This window comes from Nyctibius grandis, chromosome Z (assembly GCF_013368605.1).
Source record: "Nyctibius grandis isolate bNycGra1 chromosome Z, bNycGra1.pri, whole genome shotgun sequence".
Lineage (NCBI taxonomy): Eukaryota > Metazoa > Chordata > Aves > Nyctibiiformes > Nyctibiidae > Nyctibius > Nyctibius grandis.
The window spans coordinates 6,382,669-6,405,834 of NC_090695.1; the positions used below are offsets into that span (position 1 = coordinate 6,382,669).

A 23,166-nucleotide genomic window follows, 5' to 3' on the forward strand; every position below is an offset into this window, starting at 1 on the left:
CTTGAGTTAACTGGAAGGTTAGAGGTGGCAGGTGGAACTTGATGCTGTGAACATGCTACCTTGAAGCTAAAGCCTGCACTTGAGAAGTTTGTGCATGGTTCTCATATCAAGTGTAGAGGATAGGCCTCTTCAGAGGTTTATTCCTCTCCTGTATGCTAGGTCAAATGAACGTCTTGTCATTGATGGTAGACCCTAAGATAAGTAATTTTAAATAGCTGAGTTGGACTTAGGTGACCAGTGCTCTTTAGCTGGTCAGAACGACTTATCTGTTTTAAAGTGGCTGAGAGTCAACTGATACACTGAAGTGATAAGCACGGAGGTGTCAAGTGAAAAAGTTGTGTTTTCATTTGTCCCCGGATGAACTGAGTACTGGTGGGGTGAAATAATTTTTGGTTTCCAGAATTAGTCTTCAGCTCAGAATGTGTCCCCTGACTGCTTTGCCTCCCAGGCTTGTGTAAAATCTTCAGGAGACTTACTGTGGGGTTGAAGTTGCCATGAGTGTGATTATTATCCATCTGTATTCCATGCAATTATTATTTACGTTATTGAATTCCCTGGAGGTAAAATTAAAATAGAGCTTTTATTTTTTTTCCCATCTCAAGCTCTTGGGTTTTTTTCCCCCTTTTCTTTAACAACCTTGTTTCCCAGGAGACCACATGATACATCCTCATGTTTCCGAGCGACTGCAGTTCAATAGGTTGAGAGTTAATTGTCTGCTGGGAGATTCCAGATGTTTATGTGCTAACCCAAAAAGCTGTCCACTGGTAGCAAATGAACAGCTGGAAAGTCACAATCCAAACAAAGCATCTTTTAGCTGATTGACATATGTCTGGAAAACTTGGCATGTTTGAGAGAAATTGAATTGAAATTAGGAACAGCTAGGAGCAAGTCCTTCATTATCAATAATTAGTCAATTAAATTTTTTTGTTCAAATTCAGATACAATTCTCAAGCACTGTACTCACTCAGTCATTATCACCCGTACAAGTAGATGACAGAAATAATGCATAGCCTTCACTCTATCTTTCCTTAAGACATGCGTTCAGAAATATTCATTATGCTGTTGAGCATATAGGCCATTCCAAGGGACTGGATAGTGCAAACGATTTGTGATGAAATATGAATACTTTCACCCAGAAATCAAATTCATATCCAGCCCAAACACCTTATGGCAAGTGAGCTGTTAAATTGAGCTACTTAAGAGTTTACTATCAAAATGGGTTTTTTCCCAGTTAAATAAGTGGTTCTGTACACAATCAAAAGTTTCAGTGGGGAATATTGTTTGTTCTGAAATTGTTTTCCATCTGGGAAATCAAAATGAAAAAAATATCTTTTTTCATCAGTTTAAATTTTCTCTGTAAAACCTAACACAGCTGCTTCATACGACATTATGTCAAGACTCAGTTGTTTAGGGTATTGTATCCTGTAGTGTTAACCTGGGTATTCAGTGCTCTGTTCTTTAAACAACATTGTCCAGGAAGGAAGAATCCTTTGGAAGGGTCATATGGATGCACATTGAAAGAGATAGCCTAGGAAAAGTAACACCTGAAAGAGGTGCTACAGTTGTAGCCATTAAGCAGCACAATAAAAAGGACAGATCAAGTATTTTAATGTTTCTAAGGGAGACGTAATAAATCTTATTGCCTTTCATTCTAATGCACAAGAAGCTAAAATATGGAAATTCTTGCAGGATGGAATAATAAATATGTATTGTTTATCACAAGCCACATGTTAATGTTTTTGAAAAATACTACTTTAGCTGGTGGCTAAATGCTGAGTTTGTGCCTTATAGAGCAATCTTGTGGCAAGTAAAGGGAAGACACAAAACGCTATGAACTGGCCTTTTCAAGTTCAGGTTTGAGGCCTAATATGAACATTAAGCTCTACTTTATTCCAGCTGGCCATTGTTGGGATGGAACTTCTTACTATCTCTATGCAATCAGGATTTACTTACAGTAAATGAGGTATTAGCTTTCCTCAATAAATTACATTTTGCCCAAGAGTGGGATACAGTGTAATTCACGTGCATGATATATTTTTCAAGGAGCAAGGGGAAAAGAAATACCTCCACAAAACATTTTTTTGCCCCTGAAAAACATGTTTTTTGCTTTGTCTGACCATATGAGAGACCAGATTTCTTCTTTTCCATTTCAAAGTGTTTCTGTCCTTAACACCTTGTTTGGGAAATCAGTGATGTTCGGATGCATTCTATTAAGTACTGTTTCTGGGAGTTTGGTACTTCTACCACTTTCACAAGCATGTTTGGAGAGGGCTTAATGAGTTTTCTCTCTGATGAGAACTTGCCCCCACACACTTTGTCGATCTTGGAAGGAAAACTTCCTTCTTCAGTGTGTAGTCTTCTGTCTAGTCAGTCTGAATTATAGTTATGATATGCTAGGAGTTGCAGGACATTGTTACCCATAACTGTCATCATGGCCATCAGAATGAGGAGAAAAAGAGAGCTATCATTATGGGAACTTTACACTGCATAGTTTATCTCTATAACAGTGCACTATGATGTGCCTAATTAGACTGTATCAGCTGCTCTATGTCTGCTACTAAAGGGAGACTTTCTTATTGTGTCTAGTCAACAGAGAGCTCTCAGCCTGTTATTTAGCACTGAAATTAAATTTAAGCATAGTTTTCCATTTGATTATCAAGCTATGGGTGACTTTTAAGGATCCTTTTCAATCCATTACTTCTACTAGCTGTAAACTCCTGCCAGGATTTCTTCCTCTTCTCTGATAGATGCAGATGAACTGAAAACTCATCCATTTAAAGTTAGAGGGGAACAAATCCAAATAATTCTGATAAGAGCATGCAAACTTTTGTTGTTGTTCAGTCTCCTTCTTTGATTGTCAACTTCTGCTTCTGAGTCTCAATTATTGAGAGATAATATGTGTGATTGGCTTGAATAAACTGAAAGGAATAAGACCTTCAGAAAGAAATATAAAATAACAAATAGGGCAAAAATTAGGGATTTTTTCCATGTCAAGTTGGAACATTCATCCAGCTTGTAGCTTCATTGTGAGAGGAGTAGGGTGACTTCCACAAGACTGTCTTTAAGAAAAAATATATATGTATGTTTACAGGAAAAAAAAAAATCTCCCTAGTTTCTTTTGCATACTCATCTATTAAAAGCATGACAAAGAAGAAAAGAACAAGTGCTTATTTCTTCAGTAATATTGTCTAAGGAACAAGCTTGGATAAACCAGTGAACATTGTATGGACAAAAAGATCTCAGTGGTGATCAGAGCTGAAAAAAAGTTCATAGTCTACTGTTTATTCACCTGTTGCATACTTTTTTAATATGCATGGGGAGAAGATGGGTGGGTCAAGATGAGGTTATGGGACACATTTTTTTCTTTGGCAGTCTCTCTGTACTTGTGCTGCTCTTGGAAGATGCTCGCAGTGATGGACATGCTGCCTGAACCCTGAAAGATACGATACCTCCATTTCAAGGAGCTAGCGAAGTTGCACACATTCTGTAGCAACTTCAGAGAAAATGTCCTCTGCATAACAAGCACTTTTGTTGCTGCACAAACCGGCAGGTTTTCAGTATACAGCAGTAAGAAGGAATAATCTGGTCACATCAGACACACAACTGGTGTAAGAAATTGCAACATTGAGCAGTTTTACCAGAAGGAGAGCATGGAGGTGGGGAGCGAAGGCAGAGCAGGGTTTTTACCCTGCCTAACAATGACAGGGCTTTAGCCTTTGTAGTTGATAAGACAACTTTTTGGAAGAATCAAAGACATGATCCATTGGAGCATTTCTGAAGTTCTAATGATCTGTAAAGTAACACGGATGTTTTGGATTGATTATTTTGGCTTTGCTGGGATTGTCTTTGTATGCATGGCTGGAAGCCAATGATCGCTTGCAGCAGCAAGTGAAGGGTGGTGGCTTTCTGGTGTGATGCAAACAGGGAGACTACTTGTGGATGCAAGTCAGGCTAAACAATAGGCGTAGTCCTCTGCAGTAGGAAGTCCCGAGTCCTTGTATGCCCTTCGCTTGAAGTACTTGGTACAAAAGAAGGGCATCAGACCTTCAGCGTGATAATGGTAATAAAGGGCTTGTTCCCAGTGCTGCTGCTGGAACAGGACTGGGATGTCATGCCTCACCTTGCCACCATGTGATCTGAGATCCCTAATCCTGTACAACCTTCTGTATCTGACACGTAAGCATGTATTCAAACAAAAATAAGCACTCATAGCCACACTGTTTCTCACTTTTCATCAGAGCTCAGAGGAAGTGATGATAGCTTCATTTCTTGACTCTTTACTACTGACCTACTAAGGAGACATTTTTATGATTGATTTACTGGGAATGGGGTGATGACAGGAAAGTGGTTTGCTCTATGTCTCAATTTTAAATAGATCCCCTCTGAAGCACTGCTCTTACTGAGGTTTTGCCTTTTGTTTACAGGCTGTGCCTTCCTAACATACTGCGAAAGGGAGTCTGCTCTAAAGGCCCAGAGTGCACTGCATGAACAGAAGACTCTGCCAGGGGTGAGTCCAGATTGACATTTTTTTTTTTTTTCCAAATCTAAAATGGGTTACGTATGGAGTTCCTGTCTTGGGTTTGGAATCATAACAACTCCAGTTGCTTGGATGATTCACTATTTGCATTGTGTTAATAAAATCAAGATACCATCAACCCACCCAAACCGTTTCCATGCACAAAACAAAAAGCTTTTTGCTCTTATAGGGAGTCAGAAAAAGAGTAATTAACTGGTTACATGCTGGATTCTACCAGCCTTACCCAGCTGAGGAAAGGATTTAAGATTCTGACCACTACAATGTAATATAAGAAGTGGTTCCGGGTGTTACCTCTTACTGTTTTTCTTCTCTGAAGCAAGGTGTGGCAGCAAGAAATCAAGAAACAGATCACATTATTGAGTTATCACAGAATGAAAACGTATTCCTGATGACAAAGTGGTTTGACTCAGTTACTTGAGTATTCAAGCAGCTGTAGCAGATTGGAAAGGTGGTGAGACAAGGAGAAAAGAGAGAGAGGAGAGACGAACACAAGATAATGAGGAAAATTATTCACATGAGCAAGATCTAAGGTTCAGACAACACAAGCAGAACTAAAAATAGAATCAGCATTTTGTGGGGAAGACCTGCCCTGCTTGGATGGGTTTCCAGTTTAGCAGTAACTGGGAGGAGGGAGGGAGAGAGAGAGACTATTTAGATTCAGTGAGCGTACATGGATTGGAAACAACCAAGTGCAGTACTCCTGTGGCTGGAATAGGGCTGATTTCACAATGACACAAAAGTCAGTGATCAAGTAATTAAGAGTGGGATCCTGAGGGCTCCAGGCTGCATCAAAACTTAGAGGAAACTGATCCAAAATCAGCCTTTATTAGTTGGTGTTGAATGACTACAGTCCTGCATACACATAACCTCCTTTTCCACAAAACCCAAGACATCAGCTGCTCTGTGTTACTGAAGAAAGTGTTGATTCTGCTCTGCTTGTTTCTATCATCCTGGGTCTATTTATTTATCTCTATACCACCTTGCCAGTATGGGGATACCCATGCACTTGCTCATCTACATCTCTCTTTGCTTTAAAGGCCATACGTTATATAAATATATGCATACTTCATTCCCTAAAAATACATTTCTGTCAGCTGACAACTCCCTCTAAATTATTTTTTTCTAGAAACTCGTTAGCCACAGATTGAAAGTAACTTGAATTTTTTGGGGTTTTAGGTTTTTCTTTTTACTTCTCTCTCCTCTGAATGATAGAAGCAGATGTACAAAAAATGAAAATATTTTGAATAAGGATGTTTCAGGTAACATTTTACCTGAAATTTTCTGAAATATGCTTGAAATAAGTATTTATCAAAAATAGAGGTATGCTTGTTATGAATGGGGTGTCGTGTACTTAAAAGATACTAACCGGAATTCCAATTCTTTTCAATGAGACTGTTTGCTCTCCTCATTAGGAACCAGACCACTCACTTGCATATGGAGCTCATAACTTCTCTATGAAGTTAAAATATCATCCTGAATTTGTATGACGGGAATATCTTCAAGAGGACTGTGGGTCAGTGAGAATGAGGGCTCAGAGTTGGGGAGGGAGGGCAAGTGATGATTTCGGATTTTTCTTTTCTTTTCTTTTCTTTTCTTTTCTTTTCTTTTCTTTTCTTTTCTTTTCTTTTCTTTTCTTTTCTTTTCTTTTCTTTTCTTTTCTTTTCTTTTCTTTTCTTTTCTTTTCGTTTAAATTACTACTTCATATGTCCACAGTTCTGAATCTTAGTCTGCATTTTAGACATTTCAAATCACAAAAGTCTTAAAGTCAAAACTGTTGTCTTGGGCAGTGGTGAAATTCAACCAGCTTTTGCATCAGATCAAGACTCCATTCAGAGGTTATACTGACTGATTCTAGACTATAGGCAAACCATTTCTTCCTTGGTTTATGACATTTCTATTCACATATGGCCCATATTGAACACGTTGACTTCAGAAAGCTTTTTTGTTTTGTTTAACACTTTGGGATAGCACATCAGGATCTGATTGAATTTGGAACGGTGAATTCTCTGTCTAAAATAGCAAACAGGTTTTAAGAGCACTGACTTTTCTTATTCCTTTAATTTCCAGTTCTGTTTGTCTCAGGATAAATGTTTACTTTCCACCAGCAAACCCTCTGCATACAGCTTTCTGCCAAGTTTCTGAACTCATCTTCTGAATGATGTCACTGTAGTTTATTTAAGGAAACCAGCCTTGTCTCTTCATAAACTATCATGCCTGGATACTGTTTTATGGTTCCTATGTGAGTAGCATAGAATTATTTATGACTTACCTGACGGTTCTTGATAACGTGCACCAACAATATCAAGCATAGTTCATCACCATAAAACAAAAAGCACTCGTAAGGTCAGGGGTCTAAGTCCTCATTCACATGAGTTCACAAATGACACATATATAACACCTTCTCTTGACCCCCTACTGTCTGTGACACAAACAGCACTACTGAGGAGGTATCAAAAATAATTAACAAGCCTAGTATAGGAAAAAAGAACATAGTACTACAGTGAGCCATTGAATCAGGACTCTTCTTTCCCATCTCCCATTAAACTGTGTATTTGTCTGCTCTCACAATATTGTTGTTTGAGTTCTTCATATTATAAAACAGAGAATTGAGTCATTTTTAATAATATGCACATGAATGTTAATGTATGGAAATGGTGAGGCATGAGGAGTTTGTGTCCAGATTCAGATGCCTTGCCTCTTAGCCATGTATCACTTTGTTTTTAGTGGAGTGGCTACATGCACATATTTTACAGTAATTACTTTCTGTATGTGCTTTGTAAGATGACAGAAATATGTTTCACATATTTCTATGTTATATGTGGGACATAAAGTCATCTTGCGGAATAATCAAAAGACTTCCAAGCAGGTATATGTTGATTAATAAGGTCTTTACGGCACTTTGTTTTTGGGCGGGAAGGAATCATGATAGATATTTTGAAGCAACTAGAATGGAATGTAAAACATAAAATTATTAGTTGAATCCTCTTTATCTAAATTAATTAGGCCATTTCAGACAGTTTGAAATTGTCTTGCCTAAACTGGAAGGTTAACGGAGCAGGGTGTGTATCTATGTGTAAAGAGTGTTTTGCGAGTATCGGACAATTCAAATTCTAGCATTTACTTGTGATTGTTTATTTTACATATAATAGAGTAGCTGGATGATGAAGTATATTAGTTCTTTAATAATTTATAGAAATGCTTTGATGTTGCAGTAATCACATTAAAGGTCACATATCAAAGGTAATTTGGTTGAGCAGCTGTGATGGTTTCTCAGAAGCAATCAATATTGCTGTCCACGGTGCTGATTTCACCAAGGGGACTGCCAGATTAAAGGAGGCTTATTACCAGCCAGACAGACACGGGGGAAATCAAGAGCAGATTGGAGAGATGCACTGTTCTCTTTCCCCACCTATAATTAACACTGTTCACCATAATCTGTGCTAATCCTTCATAGTGGGAAACCTCTTTTTTTTTTTTTTTTTTTTTCCTCCAACATTACAAAAAGCAAATTAGGCAAGGAAGAGTAATTTGGGGGAGCAAGAGAGAGAAAGTAAAGAAAGTAAAACTTGATTCACCCTTGGGATTTCTGATGCTGATATATCTCTCAATGATAAAATACAATATCAAAAACACAGCCCATGGTCTTGGGGAAAGCACAAGGAGGCGGTGGGGGGGGGGGGGAAGTGATCTACGCAATGACAGTTCAGGGGATGTGAGAATTATCTGCCTGAAGATTTGGTATAATACTATCTATTTGCCCCACAAAGCTCCACAGGAAATGAAATCAGGGAAATAAAATTATGTTTTAAGTGTAGTCATTTTGATTACAAATTATAGTGAAGCCAACTTTTTCTCCCTTTTCTTTTTTCTTTCTGAAGCGAATGTCAGAGGATAATGCTGAGAAATGTAATTACGCTATCAAGATCTACTTTTATTTATAGCACAAATAAACTGAGCTCATGTATGATAAGCACAGCAGCATTTTTTCCCTCTAGTTCTTTGTGGCTCTCTCAGGCAATGGAAGTGAATAGACCCATGTATACTTAGTTGGAGGTACTGCCTCTTTGCATAATGTTAAAACCTCCTAGTAAGACTTGCAAGGAATAACAGAAATTAAGTAGCTAAGAAACTGTTAACCTCAGCAATCTGCGGGGCTTATTCAGGCTGGGAAACAGACTGGGTTTTCTTACTGTATCTATTCCTCTTGAAAGGTAGAGTGGTACTACTGGTATGCTAAATTTCTCAGTCCATAACATAATTAGTTTTCTTCCTAACTGTTCTTTTGTCTCTTCTGCCATCTAGAAGAAATACATTCTGCTTTATTCATCTTATGCAAAAATATGTATCTTTAACATTAGAAGACAGGTGAGCTCATAAAACTCACATTAAACCCTGTTTTAAACAAACAAAAAAACCCTCTCTAATGAAACTAAAGTTGTGCTTAGTTTTAAAAAAAAAAAAGTTTTTCAATGTTACTGGTCTTATCAGGCTCAAATTCTTATGTACATGTGAGGAAAGGCACCTGTATGGGAGAAGGGAGACGGTGTCTTGCAAAATCCAGCCCCTCTTGAATTCTTGTAATAAGGCTTAAATGAGACATAAGTGTCATGTGGACTTCAGAAGTCCTGCACATATAGCATGGATTTCACTGTTCAAGCAGACCTTGCTGTAATTTTACAGTCTTATTGTCTTTTTTTAATGTTTCAAAGCTTTTTCCAAAATCTTGTTAGAAAACCTTTAAACCACATTATCACCCTGCACACAGTGTTATGCTGAAAATGGTATTATATTCCCACACCTTCCCATTTCAAAAGTTTTCTCCACCAATGTAAATTGCAATTTGGTCAGCAGTGGCAGGCTGGATGGGTTCCATTGATTAAAGTAGCCTGCTGAACACACAGTCTGCTCACCATGCCCTTTAGATTTTGAAAGAAAACACATTTAATTGTTCCCTTGGGAGAAACAAGTCTGTTTTCTAAAGTTAAAAATGAAGATGAAAAGGAGTAAAAACAGATTTGAGGTAAGAGACTTGCAAAAACCAGTCCTGTGGAAATTCTCAAGTGCTTTAAAATCTTTAGGTGTCGATGTCATGGTTAAGGTTTTTTGGTTGTTTGTTTTTTTTTTTTCCCCCTTGTTTCTTCCTTCTGACTGACCATCCAGTAAAAGGACTCTTGGATCTTTCTTTGGGGAAAGGAGACAAAGAGAAGGAAAGGAAACCATGTGCACTTTCCATTTGCTAAAAACCCCTGTAGTTTGACAGTGTTGTTCTGTTCACCAGATGAGATGAAACACCTGGGTCCTATCTGCTTGGTAAACATTAAAGTTCCATTTCACTAGTTAAAGATTGGCTTCTGTATCCCTGTACAGCAGCCTCTAGAATACAAAGTAAACTCTCTCTCTCTGCCACCCAGTCCAAACAGCTTTGGAGGAAAAGTGTACAGTGCAAGCGTTCCGACAGAACCAGTGTGGTGGATGCATGCTATTATCTCAGCTGAGACTGGTGTATTCATCACATTTGTGGCGCCTAACCAAGCTTAGCTTGATATGCGAAATAGAAACAAGCCTTCTCAGTTGTGTTAGAGATTTGGTGGCAATTGAAAAATGGTGTGCAAAAAATAAATTATAAAGGTAGTTTTGTCTTACCTTTCTAATTTGACACCTTTTGGCTCTCAAAGGACAATTTCCAAGTTATTAAACAAAAGCTTTTGCTGGACCTTCTTTTGCTTTATGTGTTATTCAATGACAACTTTTCTCTCTGACGTGTCTGCCATAGGAGGATCAATCTAATTTTATGTACAACTGTAAAGATGAATGATAAGTAGAAAGGATTCAGGCAAGTACAAGCTGAATAAATTATAAAGGGCAAATGATGACAGGACTGGGGGTCCCAAGAGACAGTGATATGATAACAGAAACTAAAGACTAATTTATGATGGATGTAGTTAGCATGTACTGAGGCTGTTAATTCTTCAGGGTAGTTTTACAACTTCTTGTGATTGGAGCAATCAAAGTATTTCATTTTAAAGAGATGCTGTATATTTTCACCTGTCTGTTCTGCATATTTGTATGTATGGCCTCATTTATATGCATAGCAGTAAACTCCCATAGGCTACTCAAGCTTACCTCCCATCAAAGGGCCCCTATTCTCCAAACTATAATGCCACTGTTTATGCATAAATAAATAGATAATGTGTAACGATTTGAGGGCAAACCTGGATCTCAGCAAAAAAAAAAAGTTTGCATTTTCATAGAACACAACAATCAAATCTTTTCAGATCCTGCAAGCAGCTGAGCACCTTCAGCTACCTTCAAAGCCAAGCCTAGGGACTGAATTATCTCACAAATCCCTGATGAAAAATTATATATAACAAGTTTCAGGTAGGTCAAATTTTGAGCTTAAGCTACTTTAAGAGCAGCTGATGCAGCATCGTAAAGTTAGAAGCAAATCTGATCTTGGAGCAGTTCTTGATTGCATTTCATTCATACTCTTATTTCTATCTCTTGTTCCTTATTATTAAGGATATTTGCATGAAAATGATCTTTTTTTCCTTCCTCTAAAAGGTTGTCTCTTGTCTATGAGTAATGCTTACTCTGGCCTACATTTGTGAATGCCATGGGTTTGATTCTGACTTAATTTACACAAGTGTAAATCAGCAGTGATCTGATTGAGGTCAAGGGATTTATATGGCGTAGGAAAGAGCAGACTCAGCTATATTTGTCACTGCTGAAATGATGTCATCGTGAACAGTACCATAGCTCTAAATGAGGAAACATATTTCTACCAAGAATTTTTGCATCCAAATATCTGATCTCACAAAATGCTGAGCATTCCTGACACCTGCTGAGCCATTCAGTATCTCCCACGGGTTTTTTACTAGAAAGAGGTCCCAGCTCCGAACTATAGGAATTAAACGTGGTTGGTGTCTTGCTGTTTCAACAGTGTCAGCCATTAGATGCTAACAAACCCTAAATACTGGGGTTTCCAGTTGCATCACCCTACTGATTCAAGTGATGATGGGATATGCCCAGGAATAACTTGCAAGCAGTAAACCTCCACTTCTCATCCCATGTTCTCAGTCACAGAGAGACAGAGGAAGAGAAGAACAGGCACCCTTTAACAGTCAGTTTACTTTTTATCTGCTCAGTCATATGGATGATGTTGTGTGACATTGCCTAGTCTAGGGGTCATTGTTCATAGGCTAACCTTTCCATAAACACCCTCTTCTCGTATTTGCGCTATGTAGTAGTGGAGAAGAATGGACTTAATGTGTTCTGTAATGCAAGGCCAACATAAACTTTCAATGAAGCACTTTGATGAAGATGCTGTGTAATTATATGATTTGGACTTCCACCTGTAGCAATATGCCCACCTATGCTGTAGGTTTACCAGTTGCAGCTGTACTACTCATAGCTTACATTGCTGTAAGCTGTCTGCCCTGTGTTTCTTCCTGCAGTGTATACATGTCTTTAAACCTTTCCGACACTCAGTGAGACAAAAGTAATTTTTTCTTTTATTTTTTTTTTAAGTACAAAAGTTGAAGACTGTACACAAGAATGATGGATCGAGTATGTATGTCCACCACTAAAATTATTATCACTGAAACCCATAGAGGTGTGTCTTAGTCTAGATAATTTAAATAGCAAGTATCATAGCAATGAAAACATGAAACCACAGACTTGAATGCCGTGGAGCAACTACATTCCATAGTTGTAATTCCTGGGGGGGGATTATAAAATAAGGACTTGAATCTTGCCTGAAACATTATTTCTGTTAGTACCACTTATGCTATGTAGGTTAGGAACATCTACGCATGTGGAAAACAGACTTTCAGTTGCAGTGTAGACAGACTGCAAGCCTTACCATGTGAAATCCAGCCACTGGCTGCAGATCTTTTAAAAAAGCTGTGTATCCTGTATTAAATAGTCTAAGAGCATGATTTGTGCATTAGGCTTAAAACTGTGCTTAAAGTTAAGAACACCTTTTAAAGAACTAACTGAGCTGGAATGCTTTTCGGACTGGCAAAAACTGTCCCATCTTTCTACTTACGGATAACTTTTGATAGGACTTGACATAATGTAACCCATTTAGCTTCTGTGCTTCACTTCTGCTGTGTTCTTACTCTGGCAGGGAGAAAGTGGTGGGAAATGACTGACCATGAGATTGCACTATCAGTTCAGGCAAGTAGATATCTGAAGTGACTTTGCTCTGTTGAGTAGCTGCAGTGAGAGACTTACAGTGGCACTGCATGTACAAGTTGCTGCACTTGGCAGGTTCCCAGCAATGTCAAATCTCTCTGATTAGTTTCTGTAAGTACAAGGGCAAAATTAAACCTAACCTATTTTTCAAAGAAGAAATGTGCATTGCCTGTTTTTCTCTTTAATGGGTACCTCTTATATCTTGTTTCCCATACTTTTTCTCTCCTCCCCTTCCCACCATGTCATCCTTTAAAAAAAAAATCTTTTTAAAATACAATTCCTTTTAAAAACATGTGCCTTCAAATTCCTTTGAGTTCTGTACCCTATTTTGACCTTGATATGCACACATTTTCAGCACCATATGAATCCTGTGGTGCTAGAATCAAGTTGTTCCCTTCCTTTCCCATTAGGTACGGTAAACCACAATCCTCAAAGCCTCTGCTGCTTTCTAGTGCATATTTTTTTAGGCACGTTGCAAAAAAAAATGACTGTTTTGATCACTGGCTTTGTAGGCAGGTTTTGGCAGAGCAAGTCTTGTCCAGCTATAACTAATCCATTCCAAGATCAGGTTGCTCCTTCAAACAGATAGAGTGAATTTATTTTTCTCTTGTTCTGTGAATGGCTCAATCATTTCTATGTTACTATAGTGACTTTGCATGGTAAATATGTACCTTTTAAGACATGCTGGCATGAGTTTCTGATTTCATTTATAGCTTTGATCAATGGAATAGCGTTTTGCTTCCAGGGTGGTAAAAACTGAATCAGATTTTCTGAGTCTTTTTATTTATGGCTGACTTACTGTTGAGATCTTCCTTGGTAAACATCTGAGACGTTGTTTCTGTCTTTTGCATTACTTTGTGGTGCCCTTTCTCAGTAAAGTCACACTAATGCCTAATGTCTGGCCAAACAGCATTTTCTCCTTCTTTTCTCCTCTGTCCCATCTCAATCTGCACGTCTGTCCTTGTCATCTCTTATCTCCTTGGTAGATTTGCTGGAAACATTACCCTGTGTGCATGTAATGCCTTCCAGGTGAAATGAGTTGAGATTACAGCTACTGAGGAGGAACACCATGCTTCCCACCTACTTCTGCCTGGGAGATCACGTATTTTTTCCAAGCAAAGGGAGAGACTTAGGTTACTGATCCTTTTCACATTTTATGATGCTGCACATATATAGATAGCAGAGTTGCCTTGTTGTAAATCTAATGTTTCTTGAAATTATGAGGCTTAGTGTATGTGAGGTTTTCAGTGTATGTTCACGTTGCCCAAGAAAAACAAGGCAGCCAGGAAAGGGATGTTCACACAGTGTTCTCTTGCCTGTTCTTCCTTAGAGCAACTGGAGAGTGACTAGGGATTGATTTCTGTGCCCATGCTTATCTTGTGCAGTGGAAGGGACGTGGGGTGTGTGCAGGGAAGTGAGCCTTGCAGGCTGGCTGTTTTGGTGGTAGCAGCCTGCTGCTCCCAGATTGTTATTTTTTTCTACCACTGCACCTTCACATTGCTTGATATTACACACATTTTCACTTGGTAGGGGAGAGGTTAAGACAGTCCTAGGGAAGCTGGGCACAACATGTCGCTAGCATCCAAGAAGCAGACTGCAGCTGAGGGGATCCTTAGAAAATGCATATGTTTGTGGGCTCTGTATGTTTTTTGGAAACTATAGTACTGGCTCTACAAATGTGGATACACTGCAAAGAGTAAAATACAGACATGACGCCCTTCAAAGACAGTGTCTTGTGTCCCAGTGGACGTCCCAAATTTATCTATATTGCTATGTGTTTCTCTTTTATTTTTATTCTATTAAGCCTTAAACCTTTTCAATCAGCACTCTGAACCCAAGCTGCCATAGCACAGTGGTAATGCTTCTAAAGTGAGCCTGTCCAAACTAATTTCATTGTCCTTGTTGAGTGAAGTGCAACAATTAAGCAGACAGCACAAATGGGTCCAGATATATTGGGTATTTACAATTATTTCAGTTTGGATAATCTAATGTGATGTTCATTGTGCAGCTAAGAAATATGCTTCCCAGTGAGGGGGGGCTCTCATTCTGTTCTCTTGTTTGCTAGGTGTAAATTCAGAGTAACTCCATGAACTCTTGCAGAGCTTAAGCTTCTTTACATCAGTGCAGCTCAAATGAGAATCTTATCTTCTTTCTTTAGACTCCCTGTAAAGCTGCTTCTCTTCAGCTGTGTTTGCACTTTAGAGATACAGCCAGGGGAGCTGGAAGGTAATTTCTTTTTTTTTCTGGACCAGGGTTGTGTTGTTGAACTCGTTCACTTTGGGGAATCCAGCTTTCTTTGAGCACCTCTTTGCTCTCCAGCACTGAAACGCTGACTGACAACTCGAGTTACTCTCCAGATCTGGCATGGTTGCTGACTTTCTGGGTAGCACTGCAGACAGATCCCCTCGTTACCAATGCCTCTCTTTCTTGGTCTTAGCACCTTGGGTTTGTATTCTGGCTTTCCACCAATTCCAGCTGAAAACTCACAGCAATCCTAGTTGACAGGCATAGGATGTATACCAGCAGATCTACGCTAAAAGGCAGATCACTGCTACTTTCTGCTCCATTTCTTTGCAGGATACATTGCTTTTCTTTCCTTTGTCCTGGTCCTTCCCGGCTCAAGCAACACACTGTGTTGTTGGGTGATCTTCACCAACTTAATCACATTTGGCCCCAGTGTTTTTCCTGCAGACCCTCGAGTGTGCAGTGCTTAGGCCTTGGTTATTAGTTTACTCAATAAATGAAGCCCATTAGAAGAGGATAATCAGGGCTCAGAGAAGGCCACCTCACTCGTTATCTGAGGAGGTTATGTTAAGCCTCTCTAGTTATTAATCATACTTTCCCATGCAGATAGCTGAAGATTAAGAGTCACATTTATCCTCTTTGCTCCTCATTCTTTTGCACTGATGTGCAAACAGTCTTTATAATCGTTGTTATTATGGTTATTCATAGCCCATCCAGTCAGCCAGGACTGCTCCTGAGATGTTGCTTGAAGTCTTGCACCTGTCTGTGGTGGCTTGATGATACAAATCAGAGCCACTGGAGGTCTCTTCATTTATATCTCAGAAAAGATCCTTGAGAGTCCTAGAAAGTCTCTGCTAGCTGTTATTGAATTCCAGTATCTTGTCCAGAGGCCAAGAGAGTTCTTAACGGAAGCCGACACTATTATAAGAGCCAAGTTTAACAGCAACCCTCTTGATTTCACTTGCTTTGCCTTTTAATACCAGCTCTAACCTTGAACTTAGTCTAAGATGATACACTACCCTGTGGCATTTTGAAATCTAGCCTAATGCTCTTTTAATCAAAGTGAATGACCCTTTTTTCCTTACTTCATTTTTAAAGCACTTAAATCAACTGGGATAAAATCAGATCTGTACCAGGTGGACTCAACAGTATTTAAAAAAAAAAAAGTTTAAAAATGTAAGCATTTATGCCATCAGAGAAAATTATCTTTTTAAAGTTTTCTTCCCTAGAAACATTTCTGCTTTCTATCATTCTTTTTCTGGTAGCTTGTGCACACCCATGCACACAAAACTCCCCAGAAAACCTTCATCAAAACCCGTCTACTTGGGGAAGACAGTTGGAGACTTTTCTCCACAGAAAGACTTTAGTCATGGAGCATTTTCTTCAGTAAAACTACAGTTAAAGCAACAGTTATCAACTAACTTCATTCAGCATACAGTGACTGCACAACCATCCAGTTGCAGATCACATCAGTGTACAACTACTTTTGTCTGTTCGCACACCCATTCCTTTTGTTTGTGTACACTATCAGCTTTATAGAAGCTGTACTCCAGTTTTCTTCTTGATGCACTTAAAGAAAGCTGCTTTTCTGTAAGCAGGTTTAGCTTCTGAAGCAGGGGCCAGGTCAGTGATATACAGAAATTCTAAATCAGTAAGTCCATAGTATCTGTCATGCAAACTTAAAATCACCAGTTCATCCAGTTACTAAAACTGGGATTCACTCTTTTGAACCTGGAGTGTGATTTACCATATATGTTAGTTTATCCATCCTAAAATTACTTTTCAACCCGTGAGGAAAGGCACATTTCCAGAATGAACAATTCATACCAGTTCTCCTTTGACTGAGGCAAATAAAACTCCTAACCCTGACTTCTCCTTAAGAAGCCTAAGTGCAAGTGGGTCTGTTTCCCTCACACTTGCAATAACACTAATATGCAATGCTTATGCTTCCCAAATGCTGTGCTTAGATAGTGATTCTGCATATCTAGAGGGAATTAGTGTTACTGTCTTGACTCAGAGGTCTACTAGTCTCTGTCGTCTTGTGATCTGGCTCCTTTTTTTTTTCTTTTCTTTCTTATTTTCTTTTCTTTGTGTCTTAGCCTAGACAATTTGCTTGATAATGCATAAGACTCTTGCTAGGGCCTCGTGTTTGATTTTTTTTTTCCTTTTTAATGAAAATATTTTCTCTAGAAAATGTCAATTCAAGACCTTTCCATTTGAGGGATCATGGTGGTTTTGGTCATGCATTTATTTGAGACAGAGTTTTTGGATCTGTTAGAAAATTCTTGTTAAAATGAAAGGGCCAGAAAAGCAGAAATCAACCCAAACAGGCAGGCATGACATTTGCTTGACATATGGAACTTCACTGACACAAATCCCTGCCTTACCTAATTCAAACTAAGAACTGAACAGTCACTGGCTCTCCTCTGCCCACCCCAATTAAGTTTCCTACTCACCTGATTCTTGGATATTTGAAGATGTTTACACATGTGCTTCCTTTATTTTCTCCTCCCCTCTATTTTTACAGGAATTACTAAGTAATTTACCTGAAATACTAAGGATTTTTTTGAGTGGATAAAGATTTTTGTTTGGATCATTAAGGCACAATACCAAACCTGGTTGATTTTAAGAAGAATATATAGGGTCTTGACATGCTGTAATGAGAGGGGACTAGGCATATAGACTGGGAGTTTACTGTAGCTGACCTCAGATTTCATTAAGATGTTGGCGGCTCCTCAGTTGTCGATCTCAAAACTGGTCTCCTTTGTCTTCCTTTAGCTGGGAAAGTGAGGCCATGAGAAAGTGTAGAGAAAATACCTACGATAGTGTGGTTTTGCGGGCTGAAACAGAACCAGGATTTAAGAAATCTAGATTCAATACTTGCCTATGTGACAGAAGTCAATAAACCCACTTTTGCCTTGATATCCTACCTACAAAATTGAGCTAACTAACCTTCCCCCACTCTTACCTCTTTGATTAGACATTTAGAGTTCTCCAGAGTAGGATTTTTCCTTTCATATGCATCTGTGTTTGTGTACAGTGCTTAGCAGTGACAGTTCCTCCTTTTGACTTCAGTGCCCTAGACATTCCTGTGATGCTGACAAGGGATGATAACGGTTGGGAGGGAAAAGCTTTCTTCCAATATAAGGTGATGGCTCAGGATGATTCTTGCCTTTCAGAAAGGGGCTGTCTCTTTCCTTTTTCTCACGATTGACCTGAAAATAAATAAGGGAAGAGTGACAGTCTTACTATTGTTTTGTTGTTTTGTTTTTTTTTTTTAAAAAAAAAAAAAGAATTTCTCTCAGACTCATGTTGTACTTGTCCGTACTGTATTTGACATCTGTAATAAAATTTGGGTCAGATATAGTATTCAATAAAAAGAAGCATCCTACAAACAGCCCCATGCTTGTATTAGGGTCTTGTCAAGAATAATAGAGACTATTGTCACTGCACTGAACCTCTGCATTGTATTAAGTATTCCTCACTTCTCTCTTCTCTGCTTCTCTCCAAGACATAATACAAGATGCCTATCACGTTCCACTACATCTCACCAAAGGGCACGGAAAGGGAAGCTAGTTAGCAGGGGGCAAGGCTCCTCAAAGTTACTCTAGCAACAATGAGCACAGGGAAAAGTTGTAGCGTTCACATTGTCTTGCTTGGTTATATGTGTCCTCTCCCCTTACCTGGGTGAGAACTGCAGAAGGGAAGGAGGGTTTTTGTCAAGGGGAATTTTAGTTTTTCATGCTATTACTTCACGGGAGGTTACATGTTAGGTTTTTTGTGAATGAACAGTGTCCGGGGGAGAGATAAGGGAATGACACATTGGCATATGAAAGAGGTGATCCTAGATAACTTCCTTAGTGTTGTCTGCTCAAAGCCTTCCATGCTGCTCACAGGTGTACAAAGTTTAGGCACCTGCTTATATGCAGGATAGGTCCTATCTGTATTGCCTTAGCACTGAAATTCCCTGTCATAGCTGTACACTATCCATCCACACCAGAAAAGTTCATGTGTTATCAGAGACCTCCACCCACATCTGACCTGTTCACATCTAGGGATGGCTCTTGGATTTGATTGTCTCATACGTTTTGCCCTACCAGTTCTGGATCAGTGCTCACAGCAGTGTGGTGGCCTAGGAGTGTTGATCTGCATACTGTTTTGTATATCAGCATCTGTTTCTAGCTCTCAAGAATACTTTCAGCACTGAGCCTCAGTCAAGCCTTATTCACTTCTGGTGAGACAACTGAAACAAGGAGACACCACTGAATTTTGTTTCACTCATGCCTCACAAAAGGCTTTGAAGTCAGGTCATGTAGGTAAAAGAATTATTTCCTTCAAATTCCATGTCCAAAGCTGCTCTGAGATACTTTCACCAAATCTTTTCTGTTTCTGAATGATATTTTCTGTGGTAGATGGTGAAATCTAGTTCCCTTCAGAGGTGTGACACCTGCTCTTCTCTGTCCGAAGCCTGGTTTCACTTGACCAATCCATCAAGAATTCAGTGTCATCTGTTTGGCGCTGCACACTTGCACTTTCTTTCCCTTTCCTTCTCTTCCTTCTTTTTCCAAAGCCTAGTGACATCCTTTGCTATATTTGAGGTGCTAGTGTAGATCAAAGTCCTTCCAGGATCAAACAGTGTGCTGCATGCAATCCTTACAGTTACAAACAAGGTCTTTCACTGACAGAAACATGTTTCTGTGCTGCATTTTCAGCAGCCTATCAGCCTTGATTCAAGGGTAGATTTTGATTTCACAAGGAAAGTCTCTTATGCCCTTCCCCCCAATTCTTCAGAAGGAGGAGGAGGGGAAAAAAAGGCTTACTTTGGCTAAAAGAAAAAGGAGGATAGCTTTCTTGAAGAGAAAGATTGGAGAGAGATTTAACATACCCATGCTGTACATTTTTTTGTTCTTGTTGTGTCAAGTAGAAGATAGAGAACTTTAACAAAGGATAAATTGATCTAATGTAAAAAGTAAGAAAGAGAGGACTGAGGAACTTGCCTCAGTGTTTGTTACATCATTTTGATGGTATTTTTTAATATCTTGTGGTCCTCAGTTCCCTGTAAGATTCTTGCTTTTCAAATAGGCCTTCAATATAACCTTTGTTGTTTGAAGTGATAGGTGGGTCCAGAATATGGTTTGAAAGTTGGATAAATGGTTTTCAATACAGGATACTAATTACTATGGGCAACAATTTCCTATGAGTCTTTTCTTCCCACAGCTTCAAGCAAACTTTCAAAGGAGATGCATTGAAAATATAAGTATTAATGTATACTTTTCTGACTATCTTGGATCTTTTTATTCTATCTGTTGGGGCTTCTGAAAAGCTTTCTGAAAATTTAAGTGACGTAGACACTGAAAATTGAATGCAAATAATAGTTTTCTAAATCCCATTAGTATAGGTTCACATTAGTTTCCAATACTCTGAAAAGACTACTTGCTGCACTACCTGGGGTTTTGTTGTGGTTTATTTTTCAGAACATTTGATAAAAATCCTTTTAAAATTCTTTTCAAAAGATAATTCTGCTTGGACCTTGGAAAAAGCCAATAACATTTTTTCTGTTCCACTTTCTATACTGTCAGGAAAATGCAAAAGTAAGGAGTGTAAACAATAAGTAATACCTCTCTCCACATTAATGCAAGAAAAATCCATATTTTTGCTAGGGAAAATAAGTGCTGATTAATATTTCTGAACAAATAATCCTCATACCCCATAATTCGCATTCTATTATTAAAAATCAATCAATAAAAAGCTCTTTTTAGTAATTAAGTTCATGGATGTTACTGTACTCATAGTGTTATTGGGCTTGGTATTGTTCTGCTTCATCCTGATACATAGCGATGGGAAGAAGCACTTGCCTATAAGTGGTATACAGATGAAAGATATTGCTTTCAAGAAGAAAATTATAAATCCTCCCTTGATGCCCACTTCATCAGGGTATGTTTATTTGCCAGAAGAGTTTTAGTTTCATTCCTAGCTGGTATTTCTTCTCTAATTTTGAGCACCCACTCTTCTTAGGGTACAAGTAGTTGGCACACAGGTCCTCAGAAGATAGGAAAAAATGCAGATGATACACTCTGAAAAACTCTTTGTCAGGAAATAGAAGACACAAACCCATTTCAGTCTGTGTTTACTCATTATGGGATCACACACTTGCTTGCTTGCCTCGATGGCTTCTCTTCTAGAGTGCATGCAAAGTAAATAACTGTTAATTTCCCTGCTGCATAAAGTGTATTTTCTGCCTTGTCTGAAGTGAGGAGATGCTAGTCCCCGTCTGAAGAGTTGTTTTGTTTGCTGGTTTGGATGAGACATTCAGGAGACAAAGTTCTCTAATGAGCATATACTCAAAGTGAGAGAACACCGTGCCTGTCTCTCCCCCAGTTAATTCCTTCAAATTCTTTCCTCATGTGCCTCACAAAGTAAACTACGCTAGGGTCTAAGTTTTTTTCACAAGAAAAATACTTACTGGTCATCACTGATAGCTGATGTGGTAACTCAGATGCGCAGCAACACAGGATAAAAGTTGTTAAAATAATTACAAATTCACATTCTTCACTGAAAGTCCAAACTTCCACAAAGCATAAAAAGGTTACGCAAAACAAATAGTAGTGTGTACATATGCACTTCAATATGAGGAAATGTGTATAATAGTTGGGAGGCATAGAGGGATTTTATGTGAACTCCAATAAGTTTATCTAAATTTTAACAAATTTTCGAATCAATTCTGTGGATGACTATCCACCTCTGGATCATAATCTCACCTCCTTGCCTACCCTCAAAGAAATACATTCAACAGGAAATCTAGGAAAAGAGTTTTATGGGAAATATGAAATCTTGTACGGTTAAATGGAGTTAAATTTTGACTTTTTTTGAAAGGAATGGATTCATAGTTTTTCAGCTTCTCTATGAAAAGGAGCATTATAGAAATCTCCTTCAAAAGTACACTGAATCAATTTCATGTAATGAGCATAGCTTTATTTAAATGAAAATACTGCTTGTAATTCTGATTAAGATTTAAATTTATGAAATATATATAAAAGAATTATTTAAAAGTTATTTAAAAGACAAGGAGGATCCTTGCTAAATTGGAATACATCAAGAAGTGATGAAACATCTTTCAGTGGGGAACAGGAAGATTGACAGGAAGATATTGGTAAAATCTTGTGATATTAAGCTCTCTAGATTATGACCTGGACTGTGTGGACCAGCTCAGCATAGTCCTCAAAGGGCTGGCACAGGAAGCACTGACAACTTTCCACCACGTGTTTATTCATCACCACAGGCAAAAGTTTCCACAGGGCAGACCTAAAACTGCTCTGCACAACTGAGGTTGCTGAGGCATCTTTTTCACTAGCTGCCAATTTCCTTGCTGAAACTCAGGATGCTAGGCTGGGATAACCGTTTCATAATGCTTGGCACTGGTCCCTAGCGTTCAGTGCAAGCTTCAGGTGATTCATGGCCGAGATTGCTCTGCTTGGTCAGATAGTGAAACCAGCCCTGGGTATGGCTATAATGATGTGAGGGACCATTTCCCTCTGGGGCAGGCAGGGAGCACTATGAGCATGTTGGAGCCTGCGAGATCTACCACAGAAAGATGATATAGCCAGTAGTACATGGCCTGTGTATACACGTAGTATATCTGCTCATTGCTAACTCACTGATGCCTTCGCAACCAATGCTTACATGTCTAGGAGAGGTCACCTCTCCATGTGGTGAAGTCCCACTAGTGTCTGTTTGATGTTATCTCAAGAGTCCATGAGATTAAGCAGTTGTGTAGAAAAACTAGAGGCTTTCTGAAGTTGGAATTAAAGCACGATTTTACTTTTCCAGAGGGAAGACAATGAGGAGGCTCTTCAGGTTTTGTCTGTCCCTGGTTTTGATATCTCTCTGTGGATTAGTTAATTACAAATGACTCACTTCTGTGCAGAGAACCCAACTTAGTACTGGGGGAGGGATGAAGTAGATGGGATTTTTTGGCAATAGGTGGGTAGATTATTCTTAAATACATGTTCAGTATCTGTTTTGTTCTGCTCCCATTGGAACCAGTGAAAAAACTTCATGTGTATTCCCTGGAAGTAGATGTAAGTCAATGGCATTACAAACCCCTTTTTGTGTGAGCTATCCATAGTGTCCATCCTCAGTATGCGTGAGAGGAAGTGAAACAGGGCTTAGTGAGATTTCTCCAAGTCTCA

The 23,166-nt window shown here is 38.8% G+C and overlaps 1 protein-coding gene across 18 annotated transcripts in view; it reads left to right on the top strand.

Annotated features, from left to right (window-relative positions):
* CELF4 (CUGBP Elav-like family member 4) overlaps nucleotides 1–23,166 on the top strand; it is a 703,740-nt gene that overhangs the window by 90,598 nt on the left and 589,976 nt on the right. For all 18 annotated transcript variants that reach the window (XM_068422675.1, XM_068422655.1, XM_068422661.1 and 15 more), the window contains one exon: nucleotides 4,425–4,507. In XM_068422675.1, the coding sequence (XP_068278776.1) occupies nucleotides 4,425–4,507 (83 nt within the window). The remainder of the gene's footprint in view (nucleotides 1–4,424; nucleotides 4,508–23,166) is intronic.